General features: G+C 45.8%; 1 protein-coding gene across 1 annotated transcript in view; it reads right to left on the minus strand.

Annotated features, from left to right (window-relative positions):
* Positions 1 to 6,782: 6,782 nt before the first annotated feature.
* The window catches only part of LOC143152737 (RNA-binding protein MEX3B-like), an 83,952-nt gene continuing 75,836 nt past the window's right edge, over positions 6,783 to 14,898 (minus strand). The window contains exon 2 of the mRNA XM_076323169.1: positions 6,783 to 7,884. Within this exon, the coding sequence (XP_076179284.1) occupies positions 6,908 to 7,884 (977 nt within the window). The 3' untranslated portion in view covers positions 6,783 to 6,907. The remainder of the gene's footprint in view (positions 7,885 to 14,898) is intronic.

A 14,898-nucleotide genomic window follows, 5' to 3' on the forward strand; every position in this document is an offset into this window, starting at 1 on the left:
ACCGAGACGTTCGTAAGATGACACGAACACGCCCCCTGTGTCAGTTTCCTTCACTTCGCGAAGCTCGAACGCTCTCTACTTTCCGCTATCGGCTCGCTACGCGTTGTAAGCTCTCAGCTTCGCGCCGAACGCAATCTTTCTCCATCCTTTTCACTCTTTCTCTTCTTCACGCTTCCTCTCTCTCTCTCTTTTCAAGCACACATCCCCACCCCACGCGATGACGCGCCCCGAGTTCCGGCAACCTCGCCCCACTCCTTTCCTCCATTACGAATTTCTCCCCTCCAGCGTCGACTCTCATCGCTAATCACGCTCCGGAGAGGGGGGAAACACTGTACGGTATCTCGAGAGTTTTCGTTCTCCGCGATCTTGCGGGTTAGCCACGCTCTGTCGCGCGTGGACGCAGGAGCGCGGAAATCTGGCTACACGGATTTTCTTTTCTCTTTTCTTCGCTTTTCTCCTCAACCATTCTCTTTCGGTCCACCGTGGATCGTTGAGCGGAGACCGAGAGTATTCTCTGTGTACGAGTGTACGTGTGTGTGTGTGTCACGCGTGACGTTTCGATGTTCAAGAATAGAAAAAGAAGAAAAGAAATGTAACACGAGCGGAAACTCTCTCGTCCGCTTCGTATCCTCCCCTCCCCTAATATTTTCGTACTTTCCACGTACCACGGTACATATCGTCCCCCACCTCGTCTCTCCGTCGCCCCTCCCATCCATCCCCCCCCCCCTGATCGCGAATCGCGAGACTCGGATCGGGCTTATCCAGCGAAGTTCGATGAAAGATTATCTGGCATGATTCTACGTCACATATACGCATTGTGTGTACGCGCACGCCGACCATGTTTTCTTCAGTTTTCTTTGCTCTATTTTTTTTTTCCATTTTTTTTGTTTTCTTTCGTTTGTTTGTTTGCTTGCTTGTTTGTTTGTTTTTTTTTTGTTGTTGTAGTTGTTATTCTGTTTAATTATAATCTGCGCGGCGGCATCCTCGTATATCGGAACGTAGATGCTAAAGAGAATACCTATAAATATAGTTTATATGTATATATATATAGAATATAATATAATATAATAATATAATATAATAATAATATAATAATATATATAATATAATATAATAATATAATATAATATATATGTTTATGTCATCACCGTACCTTTTACGCATCTTTTTTTTCTCTCTCTCTAATTTATACTTAACATAGAAAAAATATAGAATTTACTTTGCCTCGAACTTAAATATAATAAACCTCTCTCTCTTTCTCTCTCGAGCGTCGATTATTATATATATATATATATATATATAAATATAAATATATATATATATATATAATGATTTTTTTTTATTCGTGTATGTGTGTGTGTGTGTGCCTGTTCGCGTTTGTGCGCGCGCGCGCGCGTTTCGATGCGTCACATGGATGTACCACGTTGGATTGCGTTTACGCGCGTTTGTTTTTCGGTGTTTTAGCACGCGTGTATCTCTCTGTGTGTGTATGTGTGTTTGTGTTCGCGCGCGCGCACCTGTGTGTATGCGTGTGACTCTTGTGTCTACGTATCGTATAAATATTTCGTATTTATACCGCGGGCGATTGTGTTCGTATGCGTGTACGTGTGTCCGAAATGAGTGATGCTTTAATATAGTAACAAATAATATATTATATATATATTAATATACACTCGCGCGTAATCGTCGCGCGTCTCTCATGGTTTCCTTAGCCCGCGTGCGCACGCGCGCGTCCGCGAAATAAACGTATGCACGCACGAGAGACTGTCCGTCTGTCTGTGTACGTGTATCTCTGCGTATTGTGTCTTTTTAGTCATGGTTAACCGGTTGGCTTTGCTCGATAAAAACACGCGTTGACAAGAAGGAAGAGTTTTTTTTTTCTTTTTCCGTTTCTTTTCCGAACGAAGAGAACGACACAGGGAAAATGAGGGGGCACCAGGGTGGGCTTACAGGCGTGATTTTACGGTGGTGGGGTGGTTTGGAGGGGTGGGTGGTTCGGGTGGGCGGAAACGTTCGAAACGAAACACACGGCGAACGAAGAGACACCTAAACGAAACGATAAAAAAAATACGAAGGGAAAAAAAAATATTATTTAAAAAATATAGAACGAAGGGGGTGAGCCTGGCTGAGAAACTACCGAGACACCCGTTATACAGAGCTGCGGCTCGAACGATCGAAAAAATATCATCTTTCTTTCCCATCATCCGTCAACACTGGATGACGCTTATAATATATAATATATATATTTTATATGTAATATGTATTAATAATACACCTCGACTTGTTCGGAGCTGCGACTTGAGCATATCTTCGTTTAAAAATGGCAACGATTGACAAGAAGTTTCGACGATTCAAAGAAACGAAACAAAGAAGAAGTAGTGTAGCGGCGGTACAGTAGAGTAAGAAGAACAAAGAAAAAAAGAAATAAAAATAAAAAGAAACACGTGACGACTAAAATATTTAAAAAATAAAATTAAAAAAAGAGAAATAAAATAAAATAGAATAAAATGAAATAAAAAGAAAAATCGAACTCGAAATCGAAGTTACAGCGTAAATATAAAAGGAAGGGGCACAACGCAAGGACCGTCGAACGTGGACGGTCTCGTGCTATCGGGCTCCTGCTTAACGGCTACTAGTGTAGTTTCGTTCCTCGGCTTTCTTTTCCGTTCCATAGGATCCAAAAACCATACAAGCCAACGTGTTCGTTAACGCTCGAGGGCAATGAGGATCGTTTGTCCAACTGTTTCTCCCTTTCGAATACGCGATTTGCGCGAACAATAACGAGACGTTCTCGGTTAAAAGAAGACGAAGAATAGAATAAAAATGAAACAAAAAGAAAAAAAAAGAAAAGAAAATACAACAAAAAAAAAAAAAGAAAAAGAAAAAAAAAGAACAGTGAATGGAACACAGAAGAACATAGAGACACGTATCGACCAACCCTCTTTCTTCGAGTCGGGGGACGAGTGTCGCGGTCGGTTTGAAACGCTTGGGCGTTTACGGGTGTATCGCGAGGCTCGTCCACGAAGGAGGACGCGTCGTCCGCGAGGAAGGACGAGATTAAGGGACACCCGCGACGAGAACGAAACACCATTTGGGTCGTCCTTCCTCCACCGACGCGCGTGGTCCTTGCTCGAGAGGGCTCGGTAGAGCGACACCGTATATAGCGTCCGATATACACATCTATGCGAGATATAATAATGTAATATAATAGAATATAATTACGACTCTTCAAAGAAAAGCTAAATACACGGGTCGTCGATCCCTACGTGAAAGATACATCGTTTAGTTCTTCTTTGAAAGAGCGAGTTATTTTTTTTTTCTGCCGCTCGATATTATTACTAGAGCTCAAAGAATATACACTTACGGGAGAAGTCGGCCGTGCCCGATCGTGTACGTTTACGTGTGTGTGTGTACGTGTGTGCGTGTGCGCGTGTGTCTGTGGAGGGGCGGGATCGGCCGACCGGCTCTTTCTTTCCCTTTGTTCTCGTTCTTTCAGCCGGGTTGGAGGCCGGTTCACGCGTTCCCGCGATGCGCCGTCTTCAAAACGTTTTGTTTCCCTTTAAGCGCCGTTTTTTGTTTTTTTTTTCCCTCTTCTCTTTTCTTTTTCTTTTTTTTCTTTCTTTCTTTTAATATATATAATTCTTATAATAATTTATTTTGTCTCCGGCGTGTGCAGCTGTCCCCGACCACCCGTCGTCCCGTCGACGAAACGCGCGAAAAATACAAAATCTAAATCTCCTCGATAAAATATCATCCCTCTTACTGTCGTCAGACTTTTCACCTGACACCATATATATATGTATATAAATATATATATATGTATATATATATATATATAGATAGATATATATATGTATATAGATATATATATATATATGTATACTTTTATATATATATATTTATTTATTTATTTATTTATGTTTATATTTATATATATAATATATATATATATATTATTAATATTATTATTATTTCAATTGCTATGTCGCTTATATAAAGGTAAGATAATACTCTAGTAGCGAGGGAGGCTGGGTGGAACGGGCACGCCGTTTTTTATAATACTATCATCTAAGTGGTTTTCACGGCGGATCGAGGGACACGTGACCTCTCTCGCCCTTCTTTTTTCATTTTTCTTTTTTTTCTTTCTTTACTCTCTTTCTCTCTCTCTCTCTCTCTCACACTCTCTTGCTCTCTCTTTCTTTCTCTCTCTCTTGCAATCAATTTCTCTCTCTCTCTCTCACGCACTATCTCTTCTCTCGTGTGAAGTGTGCCTGTACGATGAGATCGGCTGTGTCCACCTGTGGTGTGAGCGCGCGTGTGCGTGCGCGCTTGTATGTATTCATGTACGTGTGTGTGTCAGAGTGCTACGGTGTGGTTTGCGTCCGTGGTGGGTATATAATTAATTATTTCGGTAAATCGTTCGCTGCGGTTGTCGCGACGAGCTCGCGGGTCCCGGAAGTGTCCTCCGAGGGTGCGTCTGCGCGTTCGTCCGCTAAGTTTTCTCGCTTCCCGTTAGGATGTTCTCACATCGTCCCGTTCGCGAGGTAAAAAAGTAATCGGGGAATCGTAGACCGTCTGCGACACCCGTTCGATCGTGACAAATTTTCATCGTTTTCCTTTCTTTTCTTTTCTATTTTTTTTCTCTCTCTCTCTGATATTTCGCTCCGACATTGCCGGAGAAATATCTCGGAAGCGTTATTCACTCGGCGTCGACGAACGCGCAACCTTCCATTGTCGCGCTTCCATCGCCCGTGTACCGCTTCAGCTGGTTCGAATCGTTCGATCGATTATCACCGAAAAGGCGGCCAACGATCGCGTGACCCAACCTAGAAACGAGTTTGGCCGCGAAGACTTCGCTAAACGGGTACGAAAACGTTCCGCGGGCGGACAATCATCCGTGCTGCGATTTCCCAGCGTTTTCTTTCCTTTTTCTTTTTTTTCTTCTAACAACGGTCGCGTATTTCACCGTTTCGCAGCGCGTTTGCCTCGCCCGCGTGTCTTCACCCGCGGTCTCTTAACTCGTGCGCGATCAGCTGTTCGCGCGCCGCCATCTTTGCGTAATCGGTCACGTGATCGCGGGAGCCGCGTACGAGCGTAACGATCGAGAGAGCGAATAAACTCGACGGAGCAACCGCGCCACCGACTACGCGGACCCTTTTCTCTATCTTCTTCTATTTTCGTTGCTACGTTCGGTATTCTCTCCACTCGGTCGCGAGACACGGGACCGACGGCGGATCGTAATTTTTCATTAAACGTTCAGCGCGATAAATGGGACGTTACGATGATCGGTACACGTTTTCTAAATAAAAATATATAGAGCTCGTAGAAATTTTATTTTTTCAGTGTTTCTAAGCACCTTTGATATAGTGTTGTCATAATGTTGCATGGAGTACTGCTGGAGTAATAAAGAATTACGACCGCGCGACGATCGCGTCCCGTCCTCGCGGCGATACCGGAGAAACGATTTGTGAAAGAAGGACAGAGAAATCCAAGGCGATGATAAAAAATTACGAAAAGTCTTCAACTCTTACGGATTGTCAATTGTATAAAAAAGCAACGCGCGTCTTTGCTAAAACATAGTCTTGTTCTTTTTTTTTTTTATTTTATCTTTTTTTTCTTTTTATCGATTAAAAATTCGATAACGGCCGACGACGAAGACGGTCGTCCGTTCCGCGTTTTCGAGGGGGTGGCGGCTGCCTTCGATCGAAAGGAATTTATTCTTCGAGAGGGGAAAAAGCAAGAGAAAAAAAAAAAAATTAAAAATAAATACTTGAACACGATACGAATATGCAGCGGCAACCGGCGAATGGAATGTTACGAAACGACATCGCGATCGATGAGAAAGCTCTGGGACCCCGGGTCCCGATATCCGTTTTCCCCTACGGCGGGAATCCGTCGTCACGGTGGGTCCTACGATCTCTCGCGTGTTTTTCAGCGAATCGATCCGCGCGCGTCCACGAATCGGTTTTCTCCCCGATGACGTTTCGAAGGCAACCTTGATCGGCGAAGTCGAACGGATACGATCCTTCTCTCACACATTGTATCGTAGAGATATCTCGGGTCACGGATTCGCTCTCCGTCTCGTTCAAGAAAACAAGAAGAAAAAAGAAACACAGCTCGGTGTCTCGGTATGGGCGATGGTGGAAATAACACCCAGCGAGCCCGACGGTTCGCGTATCGAAGGGATTAAAATATGAAAAAACAATGGTTGACGGCGATGGTGGTGGTGGTGGTGGCGTTGGTGATCGGTGATCGGTGATGGTGATGGTGATGGTTGGTGTGTATGTATGAGCGAGTACGTTTCCTCTCTCTCTTTGTCTCTCATGTTCTAATATATTCTCGTAGAACTTAAAAGCTGACTTCGTTGTATCCGGTCGGCGGGAACGACGCGACAAGGACCATCGTTATTTGTTAATATTATATATCGGGGCATTCCCGGCGCGTAGAAGAGGTTATTGGCAGCAGTGGAATTGAGACATTGTGCGCGTTCGCTCCCCCGACGTCGCCGTGGAATAACGCGCGCCGCGGTCGTAACGAATCGGGGGTTCGCGAGCTATACGGAAAATTCGGGATGAGCGTCTGTCGGTCGGTCGGTCGGTGGTTAGGTCGGTGGTTAGGTCGGTCGGTGGTTAAGTTGGTCGGTCGGTAGGTCGGTCGGTCGTTTGGTCGATCGGTCGGGCGTTTTCTCCAGCGCCGTCGTTCCTGGATGAGCCGCCAATGTCGAAGAGCAGATCAATGGTGAGTAGTAATCATCGGTATAGCCGCGCTGATGATGGGTACCGGGCGCCGCGCCGCGAAAGAAGAGCCTGCAGGATCTCTCTCCTCCTTTTCTCCCTCTCCCTCTCTCTCTCTCTCCCTCTCTCCCTCTCTCTCTGTCTCTCGTTCGTCTCGGTTGTCTCGTGGTTGTTTAAGAGAAGATACGAAGCGCCTGCAAAACGGGCCTGGAGCATACGGGACAGCTTGGATCGGAACTCTCGCAGACACGGTTGCCGCAGTCCAGGCAGAAGTGATTGTGTCCGCATGGTACGAGGGCAGCGGTGACCTCCTTGTCGCCGCAGACCACGCATTCCCGTCGTCCGCCGCCGAGCAACGAGTCCGTGGGTGACGCCGGACTCGCCGACGCCGGCGGTGACGGCCTCGAGGGTAGCACGACCCCGGGGAACGACCAGATCGAGGATGCGGACGCCGCCTGGGACTCGAACGACGGCGACTCGCCCAGTCCCTCGTCCCTCTCCATCCCGGCGCCCCAGATCGCCACGAGCTCGTTCAGTCCAGGTGCACCGGTGCTGCTGGACGAGCTGCTGCAACTCCCGCTGCTGGAGAACGCCCCGCTGGAACCGTGGGAGCTGTTCGAGCCCGGTGCGTCCAGACAGCCGAGGATCGAGCCAAGACCGCCGCGGCATAACGCGCTTAGCAGCTCGGAGTCGTCGAGGCTCGGACCGGTGCCGGTTCTCAACGCGATGTGCGCCTCGATCTCGCGTCTCGCCGCCTCGACGCTCTCCGGTAGCCCCGTAACCTCGAACACCGGCTCCTTGTCGCGACTCGGTGTCACTATATAGGTGTGCGTCTGATGTTGGATTCTCTTGATGGTAGCGCCCTTCGGCCCGACTACCAGACCGACCACTCTGTACGGGACTCGTACCTGAATCGTCACGTGCCCCGGGACCGACGCAGGCGGCCCAGGCGGCGCGCCCAACAACGCGCCCAACGAGCTCTTGCGCGACGCGCGGATCTGCGAGAAGTGCTCCGCCGCGGAGAGGATCTCGCGTTTCGCGCGGGCCACGTCCTCCTTACGACCCGTCACCACGAACACCGGCTCCTCGCCGCGTACCGGCGTCTTGATGTAAGTGTTGGTCTTTGCCCGGAGAGCCTTGATTTTGCAACCTGAAATCAAACAAGACGAACCCACGGTCAGAACTATTGCTTCGCTGACCATTCTAGGTGTACTGGAAGGTCTGGCTTATAGGGGGCATATGCTTGGAGGATCGCGTTTCTGGGTAACAGTTTTCGGGGGTGGAGGAGTCCTCGTTGTAAGCCTTTCGTCGCATAAGCGAACAATAACTTCTATCGCTGCTTTTCTTTAAACGTATCTCTCCGCCTCGCTTTCTGAACAAGGGGGTTACCAAAAGTCTCGTACAATCAGATTCCATACATTTTAATCCGGGTCTAGATTTACTGTTTCAAGTATACTATTTTAAGTGTATTGTTCTAGATGTATTGTTTTAGGTGTAATTTTTTAGGTTTACTGTTGTAGATGTGTTGTTCTAGGTGTACTGTCCTAAATTTACTGTTCTAGGTATTTTGTTCTAGATGTACTATTCTGGAGGCACTGTTTTGAGTAATCTGTTCTAGGTGTACTGTTCTGGGTGTACTATTTTGGGTGCACTGTTCTAGGTGTACTGTTCTAGATGTACTGTTCTGGGTGTACTACTTTGAGTGCACTGTTCTAGGGGTACTGTTCTGGGTGTACTGTTCACTGCTGATAAAATGACGATCGGAATGGTACGGTAATCTGCTTCCCTTGTAAGGCACGTTGCCATGAGCCTTGATTACCAAGACACAGCCCAAATTGTTCAATTCTTAAACAAAAATTCCTACCGCAAAGATTTAAAAAAAAATATCCTCCTCGAAATAAAATAGTTACAAAATATGGAAAGTCGATTATAGTCACTCAAACTCAGTAGCTCTCCTACGAATGCCGACTAAAGTTAAGAAAGATTATCCGGATAATCCCAATATTTCAAATAAGAACCTATACATTACAAATAGATAAAAACATTCGAACGATAAACAGAGAAGAAAAAACATGTGAACAACCCTAGCTCGACGATTCGTCAAATATCCCCCAACAAATTCTCTTTCCCCTGTTTCGAATAATTTGTCAAACATCAGAAACAGAGACACGATCGTAAAATTTATTCCCCCGGAATTACGAGTTCGCGGTTGCCAATCGTATCACCGTGTACATCGTACCGATGCTCGAAAATTGGAATTTTTTTGGAGGAATTCGAATATCCGAAATCCGGATCGCGAATGCTTCGTGACGTCGTTATCCGGATATTCGATTATACGGATGATCTTCCTGATAGGTACTGTGCGCAGCTCGCAAGAAGTCCCGCGAGACGTTACTCGCTTCGCGTTGTCTCGCTCGATCCCGATACAACTCGTCTACTTTCTTCGTCGTTCGACCCAATTAACCCATTTGCATCCAGAAGCGGAATAAGTCGAGTTGCTCGTATCACGAGTACGGAATAATCCGCGAGCGGCGTCCTTTTTTTAAACTCATTTGCCTCGGTAATTTAAACACACCTTGAACTATCCGTGCCATTGACACACGGCCCGTATCGTGAACAATACACACTTTTCTAAATCGTACACGTATGTAATTTACCGCCTGTAGATTACGGAGAAACAACGCGCGGAATATTTCATTTCTCGATGCAAATTGATTAAACACGTGTGACGTGAGACGAGATCTTTTGCAGCCTGACCAATTAGACGCGCGTTCCTTTCGCGAGTCATCTCGTCAACCGCGGACTGTACATACGGAATGTAACTCAGTTACGAGACGATATCTCCGTTAATTTTAACCATACGCGAAAATACCGAAGGAACGAATAATTCAGTTTAAAAAGTCGCGTATTACAATATGTTTCTGGAGTAATCGAGATACAATCAAACTGTATCCAATTCTTCCACTCAATGTCTAAGTCGCCTCCTTTAAGCGAGAAAACGGCTGAAAGGTTCGACGTACGAATTATTTGAAAAACGTACAACTTCCGCCAACTTGGATCCCCCGCGAGATGTTCCAGGAGTGATCGAGATACAATCAGACTGTACCGAATTTTTCCACTCGAGGTCTCTCAGTCGCCTCCTTTAAGCGAGATAGCGGCTTAAAGGTTCGACGTACCGTCGCTCGGTCTTTCAACGGTGTCGTTCGAGTGGAAAGGCAACGTAACCGGGTATACACTACGACTCGTAGATAAATATCTCTGCACCGAATTCGTAACCAAAATCGAACCGTGACGCTTCGTACGGGTGCTCTGTTCGTCCACACCGTGGAAGCCAGAGTCTGTCTCGTGACGCAATTGTCTGAGAACAACAGACATCGTAGAAGTCGATCCGCTGTGAAGAACGTGGCTCGCGCTCTGGCTCGCTCGCTCGCTCGCTCGCAGCTACGAAAAAGGAGAAGCTGGAAGCGGTAGGACGCAGCGGAGAAAGAAGAACGATAGGAAGGCAGAGAGAGAGCAGGGTGCAGGAAACTGGAAGGAAGGAGGTCCCGACCCGGTCTGGTCCTCGGTCTCGCAGACTCTCTGGCCTTGAGCCGGCGCAATGCTAGCAATGCAGGTGAACCACTCCTCTCCCTTTCCTTCTTTCGCTTCGCGGCTTCTTCAACGCTCCGTCTCGCTCACTCTCGCCCAACGCCACGTCCGCCTTTCTCACTCTCGCGTATCCTTCGCGGGCTTCATCCTTCTCCGCCCTTTCTCTTTCTTTCTCTGCGTCTACCTCTGTATTTGTTTCTCTCCTTGTCCACTGCTCTGTGTTTGTTTCTCTCCTCGTCACGTACACTGCATTTCTTTCTCTCCTTGTCCCTACCTCTGGTATTTCTCTCCCTCTTTGTCTCTTCTGTATTCGTCCCGTCCTCTGTATTTCTTTCTCTCCTTGTCCCTACCTCTGGTATTTCTCTCCCTCTTTGTCTCTTCTGTATTCGTCCCGTCCTCTGTATTTCTTTCTCTCCTTGTCTCTTCCTCTGTGTTTTTCTATCCCCTTGTCCCATCCTCTGTGTTTTTCACTCTCCTTGTCCCTTCCTCTGTATTTCTTTCTCTCCTTGTCTCTTCTGTATTTCTCTCTGTCCTTGTCTCGTCCTCTGCATTTCTTCCTCTCCTTGTCTCTTCTGTATTTGTCTCGTCCTCAGTATTTCTTTCTCTCCATGTGTCTTCTGTATTTCTTTCTCTATTTATCTTCTCTGTAATTCTACCTCTCTTTATCTCCTCTGTATTTCTCTCTTTGTCTCCTCTGTACTTCTCACTTTGTCTCTTCTATACTTCTCTCTTTATCACTTCTATATTTCTCTCTTTATCTCCTCTGTACGTCTCTCTCCATCTCCTCAGTATTTCTCTATCTCTTCTGTGTTTCTCTCTTTACCTCTTCCGTGTATCTTCCTCTCGTTGTCCGGTGGTCGGTACTTCTTTCTCTCCTGGTCTCTATAATTTTTCTCTCTCTCAGCGTTCCCCTATATTTCCTTCTCCCTCGGTCGTTCTCTCGGCCCATCTCTCCTTCTCTCGCCAAGCTCCCTTTCGTTCGATTCACTCTCTCCTTCGTACGCGAGAGAACCCAACGAACGCGACACACGGGCCAGTGGCTCCTCGTGTATCGCATACCATCGCCTTTCCGTTTCTCTCTTCTGCCGCACGTCGCGTTTCCACGTTCATTAGCGACTTTTTAATTGCGTCTATCGACGACGCGACCCACTCGTAAATCAACCGCCGATTTCGAATCGAAAACTGACACACAGAGCGGGGTGAACGTGCTTTTCACCCAAGAGTCGAGCGGTTACGAAGAAAAACACGAAAAGCGAGTTACCTCTCGCTTATCTTGAATATATTGTATTGCTCGAAATGTCATTTTGTTTTTATTTTTTTTTTTTTTTTTTTTTTGGTAAAAATGAAACACGATTTTTTTCGACTGTACAAACATTTTATTAAATTACGTATTCTCCATTTTGGAAAACGAAATCACTTTCCGAACAACCCAATAGTTTATGTACTTTTCAATTTTTTGTACAGTTTCTCAATTCTAAGGAGTTGTGCTGTTTTATAAAAATTGTTACGTTTAAACAATTTTCTATCCGCGCGGAAGTTTTGTGAAAATATCGACAGACTGTTCGTACGAACTTGCAACTTGGTATATTGGATGCTTCGAAATCGTTCGAAATCCTCACAAATCGTACGCACACTTGTATTTAATTTATCGAGTTACATTTAGGAAAACGCCGATGAGTATCGAGCATGGACAAAATTTACGAAAGGATCTCACGAAGCCAGAAACGAGTCACCTGGTCATTGCCCAGGATGATCGATGCACCTGGCTACGTAAGTAACTGAAATATCTTTTTACCGCGGGAATAAAACGAACGCGTTTCTGGAACAAACGTCGAAACTTCCACGGAACGTGTACCAGTTATCGAACGTCGACCGTTTAAAGTCTCGATGGATGACGTACAGGGGTCACATTTGACCCTTGAGTTAATACACACACTTGAAACATTTGCGTATCCACGAAGGACCGAGAAATACTTCCCTCAGTGTAAATAACTCGTTCTCCAACGATATTCCCATTAAAGGCCAAATTGTTTACAATCGTGTTAACAATCTGAACATAAATTGGAGCAATTTCGATGAAATCGTATCGTGTCGCGAAAATCGGTACACATTCGTAACATCCTTGGAAATCCTAATATTGTACAGGGTATTTCGTGTTTCGACGTCTGGGAAGCATTAATAGAATCTACAATTTTTGTAGATTCTACAAAAATTTACTTTAGCTTTAGCGAGTACACTTGACAGCAACGTTGACTTCTTTTTTGCGGACTCATTGGATGCGTTTAGACGTCACATTAACAGGTTTAAGTTTGTGACAGAGATTACTCTCTTACCACGCGTACACTTTCTCCTGGTAAACGGAAAAACGACGTTGTATAATAATAATGATAATAACGGAGTACTCGTTGATATGTCACTGGAACGTAGCAACGGTGATAAATCGTACATGGACGTTAATTATATCGCGTTACAGGGTCAGGTTCGTGACCGAGGTGTATAAATGTATTGGTTACGTAAAATAAAATTTCCGGTCAACGACAGTTGATAGTGTAGACTTCGTGTACACGCGTCTATTACACCCGATACTTGGAACGGGGTTGTAAACTTTCCCACGGAATTTCAACTACGCAAAAAGTCGGTTTATCCACCCCCAACGTGGTTGGACAGCCCACACGTACACGTGTTTCAGGTACCACGAGTTCAACGAATGCGAAACCTGCTCTTTCGAGTATTCGAAGTACCTTCTCGTCGATCAAGTTCTACAAATCCTCGATCAACGACGAATCGAGAATCAAGACAATTCTCGTAAGTCACTTACGGTTAATTATTATTCATTGATACCCATAAGTTGCACCATCTACAAGTTAAAATGAATACTAGGTTGTTCGATAAGTTTTGTCGATTTTTACCATTGTAAAAAAAAATACTATAACACTTCAAGTTCGAACAACTGTAAATACACTCGAACGAGTCGACAGATGTACATCAAGTTCCACGAATCCTCGATCGACGACTCGAAAATCAAGACAATCCTCGTAAGTTATTTATAGTTAATTAGTATATATTGGTCCCCATAAGTTGCACCATCTACAAGTTGAAATAAATACTAGGTTGTTCGATAAGTTTTGTCGATTAAAAAAAAAATACTATAACACTTCAAGTTCGAACAACTGTAAATACACTCGAACGAGTCGACAGGTGTGCATGAAACTTTACTCGTATTCGTCAAACAGTAGTACCCAACTTAGAAAACTAAAACGAACCTAATAGCTCTATTTCGTATCGAACGACGAAACTTATCGAGCAACCTGTTCCATTTTCCCCAATCAAATTCCACAATTCCTCGATCGACGACTCTAAGAAAAAGACAATCCTCATAAATTACTTCTGTCCCAATGAAATGTTTCCTTCACCCATAGATCGAAACGAACGCCCCACCTACGAGTTAACATAAATCCTCCCTTAGTATCGACCGTGTCTTCGATTCGATCGATCGTCCTCGCGACCTTATCGACTCGAAAATATCACGATAAAGGGAAACCCTCGCTACAAGTATTTCTACTAGTTCCATTGGTCGCGAGAACCGCTCGTAAGCGAACAATAAACGTGTAAAAATAGCACGAAACGGCCTATCGACCAAAGGACCATCGGATAGTACACGCAACCCTCTGTGTGTCGTTCGATCAAACTGACGTTCGTTTTCACGCCTCCTTTCCCCCCACCCCGCGCTCCGCCAATAGGGAAAAAAGACCAGGAGGAGGAGGTGTTCCGTTCGGTCGGTCCCCGCCGCGAAGAAGGTCCTCGCCGCGACGCGACGCGACAATGTCACGGGCGTCGTCCATGGCGCTCTTCAGGGACGCTCGCTGCGGCACAATCTTGACATCGATACGGCCGCAAAACAGCCACGGACGCGGTCCGCTACTCCGTGGCGTTTTCCGCGCGCGAGAGGAAAGGGGCTGGAAGGTAGCGCGCGGCGCGCACGCATCGGACCGCGGCGAGGTCGTCTCGGGGGCGCGGGCATAATTACGCCCGTAACGAGAGTTGCTTTTTATACGCGGCGCGGAGCCTTTCGATGAATTCAGGGAATTTTACGCGCGGAATAGTACCGCTTTCGAGGGTCGTTCGAGCCACGTAGGCGTGACACCGTTGCGTCTAGCGTGCGCGATACCTCGCGAGAACCGACACTTCTCGAATCGAGTATCGTCGCTTTCGGTGCGATTGGAAACTTTTCGGATGGGATTTCGTAGAAACGTTTTGCGTTCGTTTGTTACGAAATCTTGGAAGGGTGTTTCACGACCCACGTGTCTGTGGTAGAAGCGTGTGACGCGAGAATGTGGTGGGGGTGTCTCTTTGAAATTGTATTTGTTTTTCCTGGTGACTCGGTTATGGAAATAAATACCTTTTCTTGGAGTGTAATTTTTGCACTGCAGTCGAAGTGTTATATTTGATACACGTGTGGGTTTCTTTGGTAGAAATTTGAAGCAATTGTTTCCTTTGTAAGAGGAAAATTTTCCTTTTGTGAAAATTTGAGACGGTTGTTTTCTAAGTACAAATTGTACACCATTTTCTTTTTTTT

Source organism: Ptiloglossa arizonensis, chromosome 11 (assembly GCF_051014685.1).
Source record: "Ptiloglossa arizonensis isolate GNS036 chromosome 11, iyPtiAriz1_principal, whole genome shotgun sequence".
Taxonomy (NCBI): Eukaryota; Metazoa; Arthropoda; class Insecta; order Hymenoptera; family Colletidae; genus Ptiloglossa; species Ptiloglossa arizonensis.